Source organism: Sceloporus occidentalis, unplaced genomic scaffold (genome assembly GCF_023333645.1).
Source record: "Sceloporus occidentalis isolate IW3139 unplaced genomic scaffold, rSceOcc1.0.p SCAF_178, whole genome shotgun sequence".
Lineage (NCBI taxonomy): Eukaryota > Metazoa > Chordata > Lepidosauria > Squamata > Phrynosomatidae > Sceloporus > Sceloporus occidentalis.
In genome coordinates this window covers 1548364-1570309 of record NW_028317158.1, presented here as the reverse complement: position 1 = coordinate 1570309, position 21946 = coordinate 1548364, and the positions used below count along the sequence as shown (strand labels likewise).

Genomic DNA, 21946 nt, shown 5'->3' with positions numbered 1-21946 from the left:
GCCGATTCCTTCCCTTATTTAAGTCTTTCATTATAAAAACAAACTAAAATGTGATTTCTTCCTCGTAATGATGGTGTAATCGCACAAAACACAGAACTTTGTTTTAAGTAACTTTTCATTGGTCACGACAACAACCAATCAGCGTCTGCTTTCGCGTCACACGACCATTAAGCGTTCCCGGGAAAAATAAGGAATGAAACAAATTTTTACAAGATTTAGTAATTATTCCTGGGGAAGTTTGGGGCGTTCCACAGTACAAGGAGTGACGTCTTTAATGCAGCATTTAGTGATAAAAGTAGTGAATTCAGCAAAGAAGGTGGAACAGCTTTTGGGTGGGGGACTTGGGGGGTTGGTGCCACCTTTTGCCACTGCTTATGCACCTCCATGTATCTACTGGAGACCCCATGGCCGCCAGTATACATTTATTAATGCCTCTTTATCAATCAATATTTTATTTCACCCAGGGATATTCAGAAGTTTAAATGGCTAATGGAGGACAATGGGCAAGGACCCCAAAACTATTCCATTTACTAGAAATGTAACCCCTACTACGGCAGACTGGAGATGCTGGGATAATCGGGAGCCATGAGCGTCCTAGGGGTTAGGGGTTACTATGCCATGATATATACATTTTGATGGCGATTGCCTTCGCACCGTGCAGATACCGCTTTACTGCTATCCACTCGCATGCTGCAGAGAGTTAAGTTGTGTCTGTTTGGTGCTTCGCCCGTGTTGAGTTCATTAATCTGCGCATGAATGAAAGCTCCGGTACAAACACATCCGTACGGGCTGCTGGTAATTAGATCAAGCCTGAGCGCCGCGTCTTGGAAATCAATTCATTAACGAGCGCAGCCCACATAGGGAAGCGTGGCCTGGAAGCATCACCGGGGCCCGGGCCCTTCAATCCAGAGGTGTAATACGGGGAATAGCAATCATATCTCCCAGCTGTCCCGAGGCAGGTAAGTCCCTCTCGTACGAGAAGTATGGAACGCCTGGCACCGCTGTGAACTGCAACTCCCATCATGCTAAGACTGCGCAAAATGATATACAGAAGCCCTCAACTAACTGCATAGTGGAGGATGAGGACTGCAACTCCCATTAAGCTGAGCCAAACAAGAAATAAAAGTGGGGATATGAAGCAATGCTGGCATCGAGGAGACTGTGGACTACTCCCATCATGCTCAATCAAAAAATAAAAAATGCAAACAATCAGCTGCAGCTTAAGTAACAACCTCATCCCTGTCGCGGCTCAGGCTGCGGATTACAACTCCCATGTGCTTAATAAGCCGGGATACATAGTGACTACAACTCCCATCATTCTCAGACTGAAATTGTGGCAACGTGTCGGGGTGCTGAGCCATTCCTAGAACAGAGTATATTTCTTTTAAAAACTCTGTTCGGTGGCAGACCCGCTTAACCCTATGTGTGCCGTGTGGGGGGTGCCCTCAGCTGGCACTGAAGGAGTTCCAAAGCGCTATGATCCTGACCCGCATTTATCGTTCGATTACGGATCTGAGTTTTCCTCTGCCCTACGAATTTTCCCTAAACGTAATTGAAATTGATCTTTCCCTGCAACAGATGTATCCAGACACGGCAGGCCTCGATATTTAACCCGTTCAGTGCTGACACGGCCTGCAGTAGGCTGGATCATTTCTGGGTTTCCTCTAGAGGTTTCATGATTTCCAGTAAAAAATAAGCATTATGTCCAAAGATCCCTAAAAAACTTTATTTAACCTACTTAATACCGTCAGTTTGCGTGTATAAATGAACATAAATTAACAATCAAATTATAAATATAATATAATATAAATTAACAATTAATATGGAATATAAAAACACATAGAATTTGCCGGCAGATCGGCCCCCATCCGGCCCCCGTCTAGTCGCCCGTTTCTCCTGCTGTAAAGAATCAAAGATTAATCAGTCGTTGGTCTCGTCTTAGATTCAGGAGCCGTATGTCTATCCCATGCATGTTTAATACCCCTCGCTGTATTAGCCTCTACCACTTCTACCGGGAAGCTGTTCCACTTATCTACCACCCTCTCAGTAAAGTATACAAAATATTCACAGGACAAATATAGGATACATCAAAGACTACATACTCCCAAACTCTGTTTTCCTGTATGGATGATTATGACACGTTATACCATACATCTCTGGGCCCTGCTGTTCTCTCACTGATTGTTAAATGAACGGACGACTAATCAGAGCGTGTGGGCGGAAGGTGTATTTGTGAAGCTGAACTGGTTTCCTCTGCAGATCCCCCCCCCCGATACATTCATTCACACCGTGTAAACAGACCTCCGAGACCTGCACAGAATATTTCTCCAAAGATCATACTTTACGAGTATCTCAATATATCTGATCACAATCAGCTCCCTCCACAGTCCCGAATTTGATGTGATGGTCCCGACGACCAGACTGGCAAATGCTCAATGGCAAAGTTCACGTGGTGCATGCGCAAAAAATGATACACTTTTAGAGTGGTCTTGTCAACAGAGAATCCGTCGGCCCCCGTCAAGTCGCCCGTTTCTCCTGCTGCAAGGACTCAAACCTTTATCAGTCGTCTTTCTTGTCTATATAATCCTCACCGTAGCACGACGTACTGTATACGTTCTACCGATCTCTCATGCAGAACATTCTAATATGCATTCTAAGCACAGTTCTTGAAGGAGGCAATATTTCCGCTGTCTTTCTGCCCCGGGCAGGTAATCAGCCTAATGAACTCATACTTATTTCCAGACTGCTCTCAGGTCAAGCTATAAGATATATGATTGCTTGATTCTCACTCGAGGATGTAATGAAGGATCTGTCACATGCCAAACGACTTGGAATCATTCCAACCCATAAGGTGCTGACCTTGTATGAGAATGAGTTATTGGCAACAAAGCATTCACATGCCATACCTTATACATCATTCACACGCTATACATTATACATCATTCACCCACCATACATTATACATCATTGACATGCTATACCTTATACATCATTCAGCCACCATACCTTATATATAATTCACACGCCGTACCCTATACATCATTCTCCAACCATACCCTATACATCATTCACATGCCATACCTTATTCATTATTCACCCGCCATACCTTATACATCATTCACCCACCATACCTTATACATCATTCACACGCCATACCTTATACATCATTCACACGCCATACCTTTTACATCATTCACACGCCATACCTTATATATCATTCACACGCCATACCTTATACATCATTTACACGCCATACCTTATACATCATTCACACGCCATACCTTATACATCATTCACCCACCATACTTTATACATCATTCACACGCCATACCTTATACATCATTCACACGCTATACCTTATACATCATTCAGCCACCATACCTTATATATAATTCACACGCCGTACCCTATACATCATTCTCCAACCATACCCTATACATCATTCACATGCCATACCTTATTCATTATTCACCCGCCATACCTTATACATCATTCACCCACCATACCTTATACATCATTCACACGCCATACCTTATATATCATTCACACGCCATACCTTATACATCATTTACACGCCATAACTTATACATCATTCACACGCCATACCTTATACATCATTCACACACCATACCTTATACATCATTCACCCGCCATACCTTATACATCATTCACACGCCATACCTTATACATCATTCACACGCCATACTTTATATATCATTCACACGCCATACCTTATACATCATTCACACACCATAACTTATACATCATTCACATGCCATACCTTATACATCATTCACCCTAACCCCAGTTCCAATGAAGGATTCTACAATCGGAGATGAGCGCTGAGTTTTTCTTCCGCAACATCTAAAAATTGGTGCCTTTCTTTTATAACCGTTGGCGGCTGTGATTTGGACTAAAATTGCCAATATAACCCAGGGGCATCCCCCCCCCCCGTCTGTTGACTGCGATGAGATAAGCCAATAAGTGCAGCTGATGTTTGCCAAACCACTGCCGGCTCAAAACAAACCTTTATTCATTATTGTTTTTTTTATTATTATTATTATTTTTAATGGCGTATCGGACGTTTGTTCCGACTGTATTTGTTTGTGTAGATTAAGAAAAGACTAATTCAAAACTAGTTTATATTTAGAAGGGAAGCAAAACCAGCATCCTACCTCAAAAATGCACATGACGTTTTATTTCATAACAATTTTCCTTTCATTTATGGGATGTTATAATTTATATAAAAAAAATTAAATACACACTGACGTTCAAAAGCTTTTATTACTGTATACAGTACTGGGGGGTTATATTACTGTATACAGCGCTGGGGGCTTATATTACTGTATACAGCGCTGGGGTTATATTACTGTATACAGCGCTGGGGGTTATTACTGTATACAGTGCTGGGGGTTATATTACTGTATACAGCGCTGGGGTTATATTACTGTATACAGCGCTGGGGGTTATATTACTGTATACAGCGCTGGGGGTTATATTACTGTATACAGCGCTGGGGGTTATATTACTGTATACAGCGCTGGGGGTTATATTACTGTATACAGCGCTGGGGGGTTATATTACTGTATACAGTGCTGGGGGTTATTACTGTGTACAGCGCTGTGGGCTTATATTACTGTATACAGCACTGGGGGTTATATTACTGTATACAACGCTGGGGGAATATTACTGTATACAGCGCTGGGGGTTATTACTGTATACAGCTCAGGGGGTTATTATTGTATACAGCGCTGGGGGTTATTACTGTATACAGCGCTGGGGGGTTATTACTGTATACAGTTGTGGGGGTTATTACTGTATACAGCTCCGGGGGTAAATTACTGTATACAGTGCTGGGGGGTTATTACTCTTTACAGCGCAGGCAGCAGCATATTAGCCATTTGGAGTTCTCACTCTGTTATCTGATGCCAATCTACTAGACAAACACCCTGACTCCTTACTGCTTGTAGAATGGCTTAGTCTTATTCACCCAACTGGACTCTCTGATTAATGAAAGTCTATGTAAGGCAGACTTCACCAGCATTGCCATAAAGCATCAGCCCAGCGTGGTGTTTGAGCCGGGAAAGTCACCCAAAATATCACATGACTGACAGCAACGGCGGCTCCAGGTCTGCAGATAAAGGGAGTTTATTGGGACAAAATGAGATAAAACCAGGTTTTGTCAGTTCAATCCAACATGGGGTTATTATTTTATGGAGCACTAAGTGTTATTACTGTATACAGCGCTGGGGGTTACGCTCCCTGAGAAAAGTAATTTTTGGAACTTTCCCTTTAATGACACAAACATTAGACTTTCTGGGGGGTTTTTTATAGTGAACGCAGCTCAAAATCTGTCCATTTCTCTATTATGATGTTGCAGGACTGGCGGGTTTGCCAGATGGCGTGAGATGGCAGTGAGGTGGATATTGCGTTTATTTATGTGATGAGTGTAGCTCAAAAGACTAGCAAACCCTGGCAAAGCATTATATCAGAACACAATTTAATGTCAGAATAGCTGAATATTTACAGTAAATTAAAAAAAAAAAAAAAGTAAATACAGAGAGCGTTCTACAAATTCGAACATGTTCCAAGATTTAGGCATTCAGCCGAATAATCCAGTGCTTAGAAATTGTATGATTAAATTCTGGGCAAACCGTGACATTACAATCCCGGAAATATACCAAGTGCATAAAGATGGAGGGATACAGTGTCATAGAAATATGATAAAATCTTCCCAAAATGACTTTCATCCAAAAGCTGTTCAGCTAGATGTTCAACTCATGAAAGTCAAAGACGTCCCAATGGAACCAATGCAGTGGTTTGTCATTATAGCACTGCTGGTGGTATGTCCTTATGGAATTGTGGTGGTATTCCTTATGGAACTTAAGAAGGTAGGTAATTACAGAATTTAAAGCAGTACATCTTTATGGAACGTATAATAGTAACATAGTTCATAAGGTTGAAAAAAGACCAAAGTCCATCAAGTTCAACCTATATACATATTGTGTCCCTACTGTGTTGATCCAGAGGAAGGCAAAAAACCCTTATGAAGCAGATGCCAATTGCCCCATACCAGGGGGAAAATTCCTTCCCGACTCCAAATATGGCAATCAGAATAAATCCCTGGATCAACGTTCTGTCCCTATTAATCTAATATCCATAACTTGTAATATTATTGCTTTCAAGAAACACGTCCAGGCTCCTTTTGAACTCTTTTATTGAGTTTACCATCACCACTTCCTCTGGCAGAGAGTTCCATAATCTCACCGCTCTTACTGTAAAGAACCCCCGTCTGTGCTGGTGTAGAAACCTTCTTTCCTCCAGCCGTAGAGGATGTCCCCTTGTTATAGATACAGTCCTGGGTATAAATAGGTCCTGGGAGTGATCTCTGTACTGTCCCCTTATATATTTATACATAGTTATTAAATCCCCCCTAAGCCGTCTTTTTTCCAAACTAAATAACCCCAATTCTGATAATCTTTCTGGGTACTGTAGTCCTCCCATTCCCCTTATTACTCTGGTTGCCCGTCTTTGAACCCTCTCCAGCTCCACTATATCTTTCTTGTACACTGGTGCCCAGTACTGTACACAGTATTCCATGTGTGGTCTGACTAGTGACTTGTACAGGGGTAGAATTATTTCCTTGTCGTGGGCATAGAATGTTCTTATAGAACTTATGGTTCTACATCTTTATGGAGCTTATAGTGGTACGTTCTTATGGAAGTTGTGGCGGTATGTCCTTATGGAACATATGAATGTACGTCCTTATGGACATTATGAAGGTACGTACTTATGGTTCTATGTCCTTAAGGAAGTTATGGTGGTAGGTTCTAATGGAACTTATGGTGGTATGTTCTCATGGAACCTATTAAGGTACCTGCATATGGAACTCCTGAAGATACGTCCGTATGGAACTTATGGTGCTACTTCCTTATGGAACTTATAAAGGTACGTGCATATGGAGCTCATGAAGATATGTCGTTATGAAACTTATGGTGGTACGTCCATATGGAACTTAAAGTATAAAGTCAAAAGTCCTTTTGGAATTCACGGAGGGTGTATGAAACAAAATCACATTGCATTGATTAAAATCATCACAGCCCTTTATGGTTTATCTTTTATGTGGTCTCTGGTTAAGGAAAACATCAGGTTACCCTAATATAGAACCCAGAACCTCACAAGATTTGACAAGTTCTTATAGGATCCTTATAAAACTAGTTCCGGGTCTTCAAGGGAAGCCTAATTGGCAATCTCTTACATCAAGTCCATTCCTTCATCCACATTCATCTATTAATTTGTAAATGAATGTAACTAATTCCAGAGAATGCTGGACATTACAACCCTTCCAAACTCCCAAATATAACGCATTTCAATTGTTTACAAGAATAAATGAAGACATATTGTGTTTCTCATGGCTTTTTATCATGAATAATGAAAAATAACAAACTTGAAAAGAGAATAAAATGAATACTTACTCGACATACTTGCTCCACGTTCCGGACTCAGACATGGCCATAAACACACAGTTTGTTAAAATAGTGCACATTATAAACATACTGAACAATGTATGGGCAGTTTGTTAAGGAAATTACTTATTTTTTCAAAATATAATATAAACCCTCCTTTCACAAAAAATAGGCTGAATGTTGGATATTATCTTCTAAGCACCAAAATCAGGCAATCCGAGTATTTTATTAAAGATGCTGTTCCACCTTCTCTGCTGAATTTAAATTTTGTAACTTAATTCAGAATTAGAAAAAACATCTCACACTACTAAATGTCTAAAAACTTTTTTTTTTTTAAAGTGGAACAGCATCCTTAAATTATCTTAAAACTGCTAGTGTAAGGTGACCAGGGCGTACAGAGGCCCTTTATCACTCCCATCACTCCTGTGTTCCAATGGCCCTTTATCACTCCCATCACTCCTGTGTTTCAATGGCCTTTTATCACTCCCATCACTCTTGTGTTCCAATGGCCCTTTATCACTCCCATCACTCCTGTGTTCCAATGGCCCTTTATCACTCCCATCACTCCTGTGTTCCAATGGCCCTTTATCACTCCCATCACTCCTGTGTTCCAATGGCACATTGTGTTCGCTGATCCTAGTTTAAGTTTAAAAGGCTAATTGATGGTTAGAAAACCCTTTTGTAATTATGTTACAGCCAGAAATGTCCTTGTTTTCCATGAAAACAGCTGAGTGACCCCAAACCTTTTAATGGCGGCGTGTACCTATATACGGTTAGTGAAGCCGGCATTCTGCTTTTATCTCCTGGATGAGTGCATTATCCTAATAACAGGAATGAAAACACTCGACACTCGAGCCCACATCAAAACTAAAAGGGTGGCCAACACTGTAAAAGCCTTCATCACAGCGCTTCCGCTTTCTGCTTTCCAAGATTTCATGGCTGAAGAGTAACATTTTTTGTCCAAGATTTTTTACGTAACCTACTGATTATTATTCACATAGTAATATTTATATATACCTCTTTCCTGCTGTTTCTATACACATTATCGGGGCTTTTAGGGCTGTAGAACCCTGCGATCCCCTCATACCCAGCAAACATTCCGACCTCCTAGAAAAGAGGGGAGTCAAGGGATTTGGGTGCAAAATCCCTCAACCGTAAACAGACATTTAAACATTCTGAATAATTTGTTAAAAACATATTCAACATAATATAATCTAAATAAAAAATATAAACTGTAACATTCTTTTTAATAGGAGACACCATAGCGAATTCCTAATTCGGAAAACGTTTTTGTGCGCCCGTGTCTGTTGGGTTGATTTAAATGATAACATTTCCATCAGTCACTCCGCTTTAAGCGTTTAAATATATCCCCGTCATTAGCTGTAATTGATTCTAAGCGGTCTCCTCAAATAGATTCCATCTTGGCTTCCTTATTTTTTTTTTTGGTAATTTGACATTATTTTCGAAAGATTATGCTTTTGAGCGAGAAAAGTTTTAAAATAATTGGGGATAGAGAAGGGGATATAGAAAGCAGACGCGCTGCTTATACGTCCGGGCTAATGGTTTGGAATTACAGATTAATACGCAATTATCGTGTTTTAGCTACTCACAAGAAGTCATTTACTAATCTCGCACAATTTGTATTAAAAGCTTGTTTGAGATTGTTGGCCAAACTGACAAACTCGCCGACATCAATATCTCATATCTAAGCGGCTTATAATTATGTCTATTTTGGTCAAAATGTTAAAAAAAAAATAGGTAATTTAATCGACAGCATCAAAGCAGCAAACAAGGTTCTGATGAAGTGTCTGCTCAAAATTATATTAATATATATATTATATAAAGTGGACATAAATAATATACGGTGTGAGGGCTACAAAGCACATTTATTTTGAAGACTTTTTAAGTAGATCTAGTCCGATTTTCCTGCTGTAAAGACTTTTATCAGTCGTTGGTCTCGTCTTCGACCCATGTTTAAGTTCCCTGGCTGTATTAGGATTTACCACTTCTGCTGGGAGGCTGTTCCACTTACTTACCGCCCCCTCTGTACAGATACATAGCAAAAATTGTCATTGCTACTTAAATATTAATGAAAACCTCCAAATATAATACAAAGGTCTGAAGTAAAAAAATTTTATTATATGGCCTGAGCCATCATGTGATCGCACATTTTTTTTGAGTTTTTGTTTTTTTAAATATTATTATTGGATTTTTGAAAAATCATATTTTTTATTTTAAATAACTAAATAGTCTCTAGACGTCACAAAATCCTATTTTGAATAAAGACCTCCCAAAAAAAATAAAAATAATAATTTATATATATATATATATATATATATATATATATATACTTCCCTTGTATATGTCTCCTTATCTCCTCTATATATGTATGTCATTTATTATTATTATTATTATTATTCTCTCATATATGTGCACCTCCTGCCTTTGGTTGGCATATTTTTATTTTTCACTTGTTTTCATCCATAATTAAATATTATCTTAAAATAGATGTGGATTTTCGTTTGCCACAAACTGAAAACTCAAAACCATTTTTAAATTTTAAATTTACTGATGCAAATAAATTATTATTTTTATTATTTATTCATTTTTTAAATTCATTGCATTTTATATTTCCGGCATTATTTATTTTGGGGGGAAAAAAACACGTGTTCTTTTGCCAGTTTAGAAAAGGATCCTATGGAAATTAAAACTGGTTATCATAAAAAGGACGCTCCAGTGTCTTGGGCAACCTCGTCAGCGAGGAATGCATATTAAAGTACTTTAACATACAACATTTAACTGGAATAAATTAAAAATGTAAATGCATATGGGGAAAAAAAGAAAAAAAACACATTAGAATACAATAGCTAACATTTAGCCAAGTTTAATAAAGTGCACAGAGTATAATATTAATTAATGATATTTATGCCTTAGCATTTTCTACAACACAATGCTTCTGTTCTCAAACACAATACTACTACACAGCCCTACCGCAAAAATATGTATTCTCCCGAGTAACGCAGATCCCACTAATTAACCACAAAGGGAATACAAAGGGCTGGATACCATAAAAAAAAACATTTCCATTCACGCTAGCGAGAACCAAATACTCTAAATACGCAGGGCCGAGGAGCATCAGGCCTGGATTCGAACATCTGAAATAATTAGAACATCACAAGCTAAGTTATAACCCAAGAATGGAACTGTAGCGTTTAATGCAAGGTTCCGGAGATGTTCCTGTACCTGCTCTCCTCTTCTTCACCCGTTTCACCTGCTCATCTTTGTGTCGTCACAATCCATATCTATGTCTCTTTTCCTTAACTAAGAACCTTTATTGCCTTCAGCAGGAACAACAAACTTTCCTAAATTCTATCTCTCCTGTAAGGTTCCTGTGCTCCTCTTCCTTATATCCCTTAAACCGACCCCATCTGCCTAATTCTTTCTCCGCTTTCCTCCCAATGCCCATCTATCTATCGTCTGTCCTTTAAATTCTGCCAGAAAAGTTGGTGCTGCCAATCGCTTTCAGAGAAGATGGTGTAAAGACAATCGGGATATGGTTTCCTTGGGTCCTTTTCATTCGCTGCCCTGACGTTGACACCCGGCTCTCTCCTTTGTCACCAAATGATGTCACCGTCACCTATGAAATATCTCTCAAATTAGACCTTTCCTCACACAAGACGCAGCAAAAATATTAATCCACTCCCTTGTGATTTCCCATCAGGATTACTGCAACCCCCTTATTAATTGGCCTCCTCATCACCGCTCTAATCCATCGTGAACATCTCTTCCAGAATTTGTTGCTCTTTTTCTTCGTTGCTCTTTTTCTTTGTGGCTCTTTATCTGCTGCAGTCCCTTAACAACACTACACCACCGTTATCTCTGCTCTTGTCTCCAAACCACCCTCTACGCTCAGCCCACAACCTTGATTCTGACTTTAAACACTCGCTAACAAACCCACCTATTCTGAAAAGCTTACAACCTCCCCTCCGACTACCCTCAACCTGCATCCTGAAGAAACCATCTGCTCTTCCCACCTTCTCACCACCTCTCCCGCCATTGACTTCTCCCCATGAGCCTTAATAGTCAGACCTTCAACCCACTAACGGATTGTAAGCTCACACGATCGTGGCTCTCTTCTCCCCCTTTATGTCTTAACGTGTGAGTTTAATGTTACTGTTAATCTTCACTCTCTCTCCCGTTAAAGAATCTGCTAGTGCTCTATAAATAAAAATGTAACGTAACAGAGTAAGAGGTGGAATCAAATAAGCATTCAAGGCCTCAAAAGGTCCCGTCTTCAGAAGCATAAAGTGACCTTTGAGGTAATGAAAGCTTGTAGGACTGAAAAGAACGACAGACTTCTTTATACTACCAATACCACCTGGTCCTTTTATTTCTCTCATCTCTCTTGACCCTGACCTTATCCTTCTTCTCATCTTCTCAAGTACCTCCTCCAACTTAACCATGTCCTTCAGCCTCTTCCTCCACCCAACAAAGTCTTCTCCATCTCTTTTTTTGAATCCACCTTCTCATCTCTCTTTTAAAAGTTTCTCCAATCATTCCACCGAGCGAATCACCGAACCTGCCCTCCGTTCCCTTACTGGCTGTCCGACTGCTTTCTTCTATTATCTCGTCTGCAACATTTCCTTCCTTCTTCCTAATATTGTCCACCAGCTTCGCTTTGTCTCGCACCTAAGAGCTACATTGTTTCAAACAATGAATATAACGTCCACCTCGTCGTATGATGCATCGATTAGAGTCCAGCCCGGGTTTGAAATTCCGGAATCTAAAACTAAACTTTCCACCTGACCTTCATTGCGGAAAACCGAAGATGTTGCCTCTGTTGTGCTTGAGAACTCGCTCTATCTATACATAAAAACGTAAAGAACGGTTTGTCCAAAAAGATTTCCAATCACACGGCAATCGGACGTATTGGTTTTTTTTTCTTCTAATTTTATATATTCTTAATAAATTTTGCATTCTTTCTAACCTAAAGCCACCCACCCCCTGTCCATTAATCATGTGTCACTCACGTTGATTGAAAATCACATCCGGATAAACAAAAAAAAAAAATGCCATTTGCTAAACGACAGCAAACATCATTCCCGGCGACAATGGAACATTTACAGACAGCCGCCATGCGAAACAAGGAGCAATTTTATGCTGATTATTATTTCAAATGATAAAAAAATATATATATGTTTTTTTACGCATATTTTTCATACAGATTTGGCTTTTCAAGACTACAAGTCTCATCAGGAATAGTGATCACAAGGTGGCCGCGGGGCCTTAAGCCTAAGGGCCTCCTGATGACATAGATACAGCAGGTGGATGGATATTCATGTCCCTCTCCTCTTTGGGCCCCAAATCGCTGATGCCCCTCGTTCCTGCCCCTAATGCCCCTCTTTTCTAGGAGCTCGGAATGTTTGCTGGGTATGAGGGTATCGCAGGGTTCTATAGCACTAAAAGCCCCGATAATGTCTATAGAAACAGCAGGAAATGGGTTTTAACATAAAAAGTTTTAAATAAAATACATTATTCTTCTAAATATATAATCGATGCCAGTGCTGGCTACTTAAACATTTTGCTTGACTAATAGACATGAAAAAATGAAAGCCAAAATAATACATAAAGTTAAACAGAATGCTGATTTATCTTAAAACACTCATAAATTTGATATAGGTTAATCTACCCCATGCATGTTTCAATTCCTTTGCTGTATTAGCCTCTACCACTTCTGCTGGGCGGCTGTTACGTTTATCGGTCACCCTCTCTGTACATTAAAACTTCCTTACATCACATAAAACACCTAAAAACATAGCGAGAAGTATCATATCGGATTCGATTTTTTATGTCTGGAGCTGACGGATTGCGGGATCACACCAAATATAAAAGGGGAAAAAAAAAAAACATAACAGACGGAAGGAAGAATTTCACATGAAAGGATATGAATGTACCAAAATTTTGATTGAAGCTCTTCTGATAGGATTGAAAGGGCTAATTATATACAAAGCAGGCGTGGCACTAAATCGGAAGATTGTTTTTCCTTTGTTTAGAACTATAAAGGTCTGCAAAAAAAAACAAAACACAAAAAGCTGAGTCAGATATGCAGGGATACGTAATTAAAAGAAAGAAAACAAACGTAACAGGCGCTCGGCCGCTGATAAATTGTTTCTATGAAAACATTTTAAAAAAATGAAATAAGCAGGAACATTCCATGGGTTGCTATGGCGATAAAACTACTTGTCAAACTTTACACCAATCACATTGTGCGTATAACCCACTGTGAATCATAAAATGCTGACCGTGTCTTCCTGCTACGATTGACAAACGTTGCTTAGTTATGTATTTGGTTTCTACCCCTGAGGTGCACCTCGTGTACCCCGAGAAGGATGCAGGACGTTAGAAGCTGCGTACCTCCTATTTGTCTCTTTCTTCTTTTGGCCCCAAATCCCTGTGCCCCTTTTTCCTTCCCTGATGTCCCTCTCTCCACCCCTGATACCCCCCTTTGCTCCATGATGCCCCTCTCTCCACCCCTGATGTCCCTCTCTCCACCCCTAATGCCCCCTTACCTCCCTGATGCTCCTCTCTCCACCCCTGATGTCCTTCTCTCCACACCTGATGTCCCTCTCTCTACCCCTGATGCTCCCCTTTCCTCCCCAATGCCCCTCTCTCCACCCCTGATGCCCCTCTTCTAGGAGGTCAGAATGTTTGCTGGATATGAGGGTATCAGCCCTAAAAGCCCAAATAATGTGTATAGAGAATGTGCTCTCCTACATGCCTTACTCTTACATGGACACCAATGCACAACACATTTCTGGTAATGCCCCTACCCTGAGCCACGCCTCTAACCACACCCCCTAAAACAAAAGTGCCCCTCTTTCCCAGTCCGAAACGCTGGGAGGTCCCAGGCTGCTCCTCACCTTCTGGTTTCTGTAGTATGGGTCGAGATCCTCAAGGGGCTCTCCGATGAGGTTGGATGGAAACTCCCCGTAGATGCGGGGCAGCTGCTTGCCGGCCTCCAGGTCAGGGTGCGGCACCGGCTTGGGCTCCTCGTTGATTCCATCTTCTCTGTACTCCTGTTTGGCGCTCCTGGCTTGCTCCTCGGCAATACGTTTTTCGATAGCAGCCAAGGATTCAGGGGTGAACCGGCGGAAGCTTTCAGGACCCGGTGGTAACAACAGGACTGCCATATTTTCATCCTGCTCCTTCTGTACTAATTCTTACTCATAGCATTGGAATCAGCTGGAAAAAAAGAAGAGGGGACTTCCCGTCAGATAGAGCAGCGTTCCTATCCCCAACCTATTGTCGGGAGCCTCTTATAGAGCCTATGACAAGAGAAGGACCATTGAAAATGGAAGCCTCTGAAGGCTTAACTGCATATTTAAAAACAAACAAAAAAAAAAATTACGTTTCTAAGGTCACAGCCAATCAGGGCCTGATTTGGTGTCATGAGATAATTCAATGTTCCCGGCCAAAAAATAAAAATGAGGCGAAACTTTACTTAAATTAAAGAAATCTTCAATGTTACGTTAAGCAGTGTATGTAGAACACCTTTAATAAGTATATTATATGAAAACACCAAAAAAACATAATTTTTAATATTTTGCTTTGAGACATTTTTCCCGTATTGGCCGTTTAACAATGAGGGTTAGGTATAAAATGTATAAAAGTATTGTTGGGTTCAAAACTTTGTGAGTTTCCCAGATCAATTGGTTTTCTGTTTTTAATTCTATTTATCCCGAGTTCAATAATTGAGAAATTTCTATAAATAATCCAGATGGTTCATCAAAAACCTTAAAATATTCAAATCCAGCAGAATTTTTTTTTATTTTTTTTTAAATAGAACATCTTTCAACAAAGTATTATAGTTAAGAGGATTAGTATATTTTTGTTTATGTAGATTAAATAATGAAGACATATTTTTTAAAAATTGCATTTTGCAGATTAACCCTTAAAACTCTATGAATGTGGAAAATAATATCCAAAAAGTTAATATCCATAAAAAAAAAATAATATCCAAAAAAATGTAAAGGTCCCTGGGAGCCCCCTAAACAATCAATGCATATAAAAGTACTTTGTAATTTTAATTTGTAAGTATATAGATGTTTAATGCTACTGATTGGCTGTTTAAAGCAGCCAATCAGTGGCAAGAATGTACTCCCATTAAATTCAATGGGAGCGTTTTCCTACCCAGAGCAAGTACGTGGAAAATAGCTGGGGGCAAAGGGAGCAAAGGGGGCAAGTGCCTTCAAACATTCTAAATGAGCTGATCTTGAGACTCTTCCACCATTAACCCTTTAACAGCCAATAGTGATTCACCAAAGTAGCTAATATTCTAGATAGAAAGTGAGAATGATGTCTCCCTCCTGCTTGTTTATGCTATGAAAACCCGATATTGCTGTGTTGGCCCAAAAAAAGGAGTCTAATCAGTTGATAGCTTATTTTGGGCCAGCATTTAAAAAACAATGCAGTTCCATGAGTTTTGGGGACCTCAGAGGTCGGAAGCTGCTTAATCCAATGAAAGACAGTCAGCAACTAAATGGGGAGGAATAATATTGCAGATACACTGTTCAATGGATTTATTTAGTCATAAAAAAGTAATATTTGCCAAAAGCGACAAATACTTTAAGCCGCGATGACATTATCAGCATATCTCTCCTGATATATATTTTTCTGCAGAAAAAGTGCCATCGCTAATCACAAACATGCATTTTTATGACGGAGCCATAGTAACCGTTTCAAAATCATTATTGGGATCAGAACAACTCGCTGTTTATTTCTCAAACATCCCTAAAAGGTGAAAGATGTGTGATCGCTGAGAACATTGGCATTAAATGTTCAGAACGATTCGAAATCCATAGCAACGTTCTTAATATTCTGCTTGTTTTCAGCCCTTTGTTAGAAAATATATATATATAATAAAAAAAGTACAAAAATGCAAATTTTTATTTTTAATCATTTTATTAGATACATTTTATTTAAATTGTAAGTATTCGGTCTCCTATATCAAGTGGACTTTGACAGGATAATGTATTCATTTATTGTTTAAATGTATATATATTGAATGTATATGCGATGGGGCATTAATAGTAAGGGATAGGTTTAGTAGGGAAGGGGAGAGGCATTAACAGGAAGGGGTGGTGACAGAAGGGGTGGGGCATCAGACATGGGCTGGGTCAATGTTATAACATCTCCCAATAGGGGCGCCGAGGAAATTCTGCACCCAGGCGCCAGTGACTCTAGGCTCCCCCTGAGGCTAGGCCTACGGCAGCAAGTTTAGGAGGGCGGCAGCAGGTTTAGGGGGGTGGCAGGTCCAAGGGGGGGTGGCAGGTTTAGGGGAGTGACAGGTCCAAGGGGGGTGGCAGGTTTAGGGGGTTGGCAGGTCCGGGGGGGTGGCAGGTTTAGGGGTGGCAGGTCCATGGGTGGTGGCAGATTTAGGGGATTGGCAGGTCCGGGGGGTTGGCAGGTCTGGGGGGGTGGCAGGTCCAGGGGGGGTGGCAGGTTTAGGGAGTTGGTAGGTCCAGGGGGGGTGGCAGGTTTAGGGGGTTGGTAGGTCCAGGGGGGGTGGCAGGTTTAGGGGGTTGGCAGGTCCAGGGGGGTTGCAATCTCCCTGATACAAAACGTTTGTGTGACTTTTTTGTGATCTATTGGTGTTTTTTGGCATTTAGAAGAAGAAGAATGGATTCATTTACCTAATCTAATTTATTAACCCATTTCCTGCTGTTTTTATACACATTATAGGGGATTTAAGAGCTGTAGAACCTGGTGATGCCCTCAAGAGTTACACTTGGGAGGAATAACATCTGAAGAACATGTTGCCATATTGATTCATGGGCCTTTTTTGTTGGGTGACAGATCCACTTTCTCTTAATGCTCTCATAGCTTTCTAGCGGAAAACAATACCGAGTTGGGTCTTAAATATATCCTCGGGTTTTAGCAGGGATTTGGTCGGTCGCAGCAACGGGAAAGCCTCGGCCAAGAGTTTCCAGAAACATTAATTCTCTCTAAAGACCAAGGAAACACTTCTAGAATGACGTAAAAAAAGCTGGAATAAGTAAACAAATATTCTCGTGATAAAAATAGCAATTTACGGAACACTCCAGTTTAACGATCACTTTACAGATAATATAGACTGATCATTAAAATGGAGAGTTCCGTAAATTACTATTTTTATCACAATAGTATTTATTTATGGAAAGATATTCATGTATTTCGTCCTTTTTTTTCCTGAAAATGTTACGACTACAAGCATAATAATTTGGGATGGTCTCCGGGACGGTTACCGAGTGAGTTTCCAAGAAAATGCCTTTTCAGCGCCGTCTTCTCATTTTAACCAGACCCCTCGTTACCGTAATCTGTAAGGAGCCGGGTTTATTTTTAGCCGGTTTACAGAGACCAGAAACGGACGCTGATGACAAAGGTAAGTCTTCCCGGGAAGCAATTAAGAAGAATTTTTCGGAACGGCAGGAAGAATCGTATCAGCGCCGTGTCACGGGGGGGGGGGCTTTGTTGGGACCGGCTGCTGGACTTCTGGAATTTATTTTTTATTTTTATGGGGCTGCTGCCAATCCAGTGGGTTTTTGCCGCAGAATAAAAAAAAGACACAAAAAGTACCCTCCGTTCTCATAATTCTCCTATTGACCCGTTATGGATTTCAGATGGGCGATTTGAATATAGCGGGATAAACGGACTGGAAAAGTTTTTATAGTAAAGCATGTTTAAATTACCCTCTACCACTTCTGCTGGCACGATGTTCCACTTATCTACCACCCTCTCGGTAAAGTAAAAATATTCTTACATTACATCTATGCCTCACAACCTATAGTTTTAGATTACGGCCGCCTGTTATAACATTTCTCCTCCTTATCACCTTCCCTATTTAAGAATATCCCCCATTTACATTTGCCCCGCGTCCCCCAGCTCCTCGGCTTGAAGGAGATGCATTTTCCTGAACATCGTCTGAATGTGGCTGATGGTATACTCACCGCTAGTCAGCTCTACCGCTGGTTCAACGAGAACCCTGTGCAGATGCAATGAAAGCAATCCGGTTGATTTAAGAGGGGTCGCTTTCATGCTAAATTGGGATCACGGAAGGGGTTTTGTGCTTCTCCTAAAGGTACGTGACTTTTTCTTTTCTTTAGCGGTTGAAGAATGCATGTTAAGTTACCTAAAAAGCATTCTGAGCTCCTAGAAAAGAGGGACACCAGGAGATAACAGAGGAACACAAGGACTTTGGGTCCCAAAGAGGGACTTGTCCTCCTAAAGTACTTGGGGGGATATACCAAAAGGAGACATATTGCTTGTGTCTGGGTACCAATAGTTCTTAAACCCTCATGAAATGTCTCAGTAACGTCCTACCCTTTAACGGCTAAACCACAGCGGCCCCTCTTATGATGGAAGATCAGCTTGGATGGGGTTTGAGAAGATAAGATGGCCCCATCTCTAAACGTTCCCTACCCGCCGATCCAAGACTGTCAAGATGTATCCGTCGGTGTGCGATGAGAAGCGGGATTAGTAACGTTGTAATTCTTGTTGGATTCCTTTTACTTTACAGAAAAAACATCATATAAATTGCTAATTTAATGCATACGTTCGGCCTCCGCAGGAAGCGGGAAAGGGGAATATGTCATCCGGCTGCGAGAGGTGATTGCAGCCTTTCATAACGATATGAGCACCATGTGTTTTTTAAAGCACGGCGGTAAAAGTGTGAGTCACTTCCATTAGAGACGGGAAGGGAATTTTATTCTGTGTCAAGCCGTGGAACGCCGAGAAAGCGAAATGACGTGTGGCGGCGAACCATCACAGCGCGCTACGGGCCGTGCCGTCATCACGGGGGTGCAACCAAAACCCGTGCCTGGGGACGACCAGGGTGTTTGCCCCAATCTCAGGGTGAAGGGGCAGATTCTGCGGGTGATGCAGTCCAGAGCCAGCTACTTCCTATATGACTCCCGATCGTATATAAGACTCCCAGTTGGCGCTTTTGCTCCCAGTATGTTATGGTTGATATTCCTGCTTGAATGCAGGTGACTAAGTGAATCTTTAAATATTGACAAGTCAAGGTTTTTGGTATTAGAGCCATTTGGGTAGTGCCTTTGAAGAGTCGCTACATAGAGTCTTCATGACGGGCCATTAAAGGGTTAATATTTAAACAAGCGCCCAGGTATGCCAGTACCTGTGTATGGTCATGCAAGGGGGCTCAGCCTCTCTGATCTGTCGAAAGACCTCTTATTGGCCCTTGGAGCACGTTACCGGGACTATGCTTTCCAGGGATCGGGGCCCAGTTGCCCCTGTCTGGGGATTGGAGCTCAGTGGCCCCTTTCCAGAGATCGGAGCCGGTAGTGGGAGCTGCATGGGGGAGGACAGAGTAGAGGGGACTTTAGGTCCAAACTGGGCCCCCAGATTCTTAATGGCGGCCCTGCGCATGGGTTGACCCTAAACTGCACATTTCTCAAATTTTTTGATAAAATTCTATTCCAATATGGCAGATATTTTAATATTAAGTTGCTTTGAATGGCCTTTTTTATTTGTACGCTCCATATGGAGGATCGTCTTAACCCTATCATCACCAGATATAAGCCGATGATGCTTTGCACGTACCCCTGGCACATAAAGGGTGGCGATCGCATAAAAAAAAAAAGAATGATCTGTCTCGGTTATGACAATATAAGACTTGACTTATACGCAATCAGCGTTTAAAAGAGAATTTGGAATGCTTAAAATAAATGTACCGATGCATAAATATCACGGAGGGGGCAATCAACGGCGGTAACCTATCCGGCACGCAGAGGCTACACGAATGTTAATTCTTAACGTGTAATGATTGAGGGTGTGGGAAAGTTAAACGTGTTGATGATTTTAAAAAAAATGGCCAAAAATAAAATAGCTGAAAAATGGAATTGCAGGTCTTTCGTTTGTCCAGCCAATCAGAGACAAAAATCTCCCCGTGCCGGCCAATCAGTATCACGTGGGACACAGATACCCATATTACTGGGGGTCTCGTTATTTAAATAATATATAGAACTCCCTGAAAATGTCATCGATACACAGATGCACCCCTTCTTAATGGTGCTTATTTCAGATACATTTATCATAATGGAATGACATCATAGGCAGATATCATTGTTGTGAATTTAGTTTTTATTTATGTTATAAATGTTATATATTAGATTTATTTAGAGCTTTACAGTTTACAGAATAACAAAAGGGGAACAAAGTGTGTTCATGTAATATGTAACGTTGGAGGTCCTTAGCCCTGGAGCTTACAGTCTAATTTTAAATAGATTTATAGCTTTTAGTGTAACTAATCTCATTAAATATTAGCGTTGTGGCAAAGGGGGGCACAACTAGCATATAGTCGATTTCCAGTTCTTAAGTTCTTTATCTTCTCCCCCAAAGACAGCCTAAACCAACGACAACCAAAAACCACAAGATGGCCCTGGCACTTTAGGGCCAATGGCCGCCTGATGGAGTAAATGTGGCCGGCAGCTGTACATGCAGTGGTCGCGGGCTACTGTGGATCTGTTGTCCAGCAGCGTGATCCAGATGGCCAGTCTGGGTCTGATCAACAAAGTAGCAACAGGAGAGAGATAGCTTAATGGGGAGGAATAATCATGCAGTTCCCGCGAATCTAAGACGCTTTCTTCCATAATCCACAAAGGTCGGTCTCTAGTACATATATATTGTTTATCGACATTTGAAATCGTCATTACATGTGGTTTTTGGTGCTTAAAATAGCAGAATTGCGACAGAATTTTCATAACTATTCTTGAATCCTACAAAGGGCAAAACACTAAATCAGGGTATTTACTCCACTTATAGGATCACGCAGTCCGAACGCATCTCTTATTCTTCATCCTCCCAGCCGGCGCTCTCCATAGTTAAACCCCCGCTTTAATCTGAATGGCTCAGTCAAGGTTTCCATGAGAACCCGGACTGGAACCATTTGGTCGCTTTGAGCGGAACAAAGAAAACATTAATATTTTGGTTTTTCCTCATTACTACAGAATTATTATCACTGTATTTTTTGGGGGGTAATTAACGAGACAATGTGAGAGTTTTGTGTCGACAAAAATAAACTTTTTGTTTGCTGAAATGATACATATCGTTATACCAGACTAACCATGTGGCCTCTGCTTGCACTTGCTAAAGGGGCGCAATCAGGGCCGGACTGGCCCACCGGGATACCGGGAAATTTCCCGGTGGGCCGGCAGATTCGTAGGCCGGGCGGCTGCCCGAAATCTAATATAAATGGCCGGTGCTACTTCAATTCTTTTTTTATTAAAGTATTAAAGCAGCGCCGGCGGCATCAGCACTCAGCGGCCGTGTGCGATGGCCGCCTACTGATGGGAGCAGCGTGAGGGGTGAAAGCCCCGCCCCCTCGCACGGACCTTTCACCCCTCATGTTGCTCCCAGCACTACGCGGCCATCAGATTAATGGAAATTTAATCGAAACGGCCGATGCGTGCTGACACCGCCGGCCG

The 21946-nt window shown here is 41.1% G+C and overlaps 1 protein-coding gene across 1 annotated transcript in view; it reads right to left on the bottom strand.

The window, feature by feature from the left end:
* LOC149278875 (sodium channel protein type 5 subunit alpha-like) overlaps positions 1 to 14656 on the bottom strand; it is a 114868-nt gene extending 100212 nt beyond the window's left edge. Inside the window, exons 1-3 of the mRNA XM_089501675.1 lie at positions 14387 to 14656; positions 13413 to 13531; positions 7476 to 7565 (exon numbers count right to left, since the gene is read on the bottom strand). Coding sequence (XP_089357801.1) covers positions 7476 to 7565; positions 13413 to 13531; positions 14387 to 14656 — 479 coding nt within the window. The remainder of the gene's footprint in view (positions 1 to 7475; positions 7566 to 13412; positions 13532 to 14386) is intronic.
* Positions 14657 to 21946: the final 7290 nt, after the last annotated feature.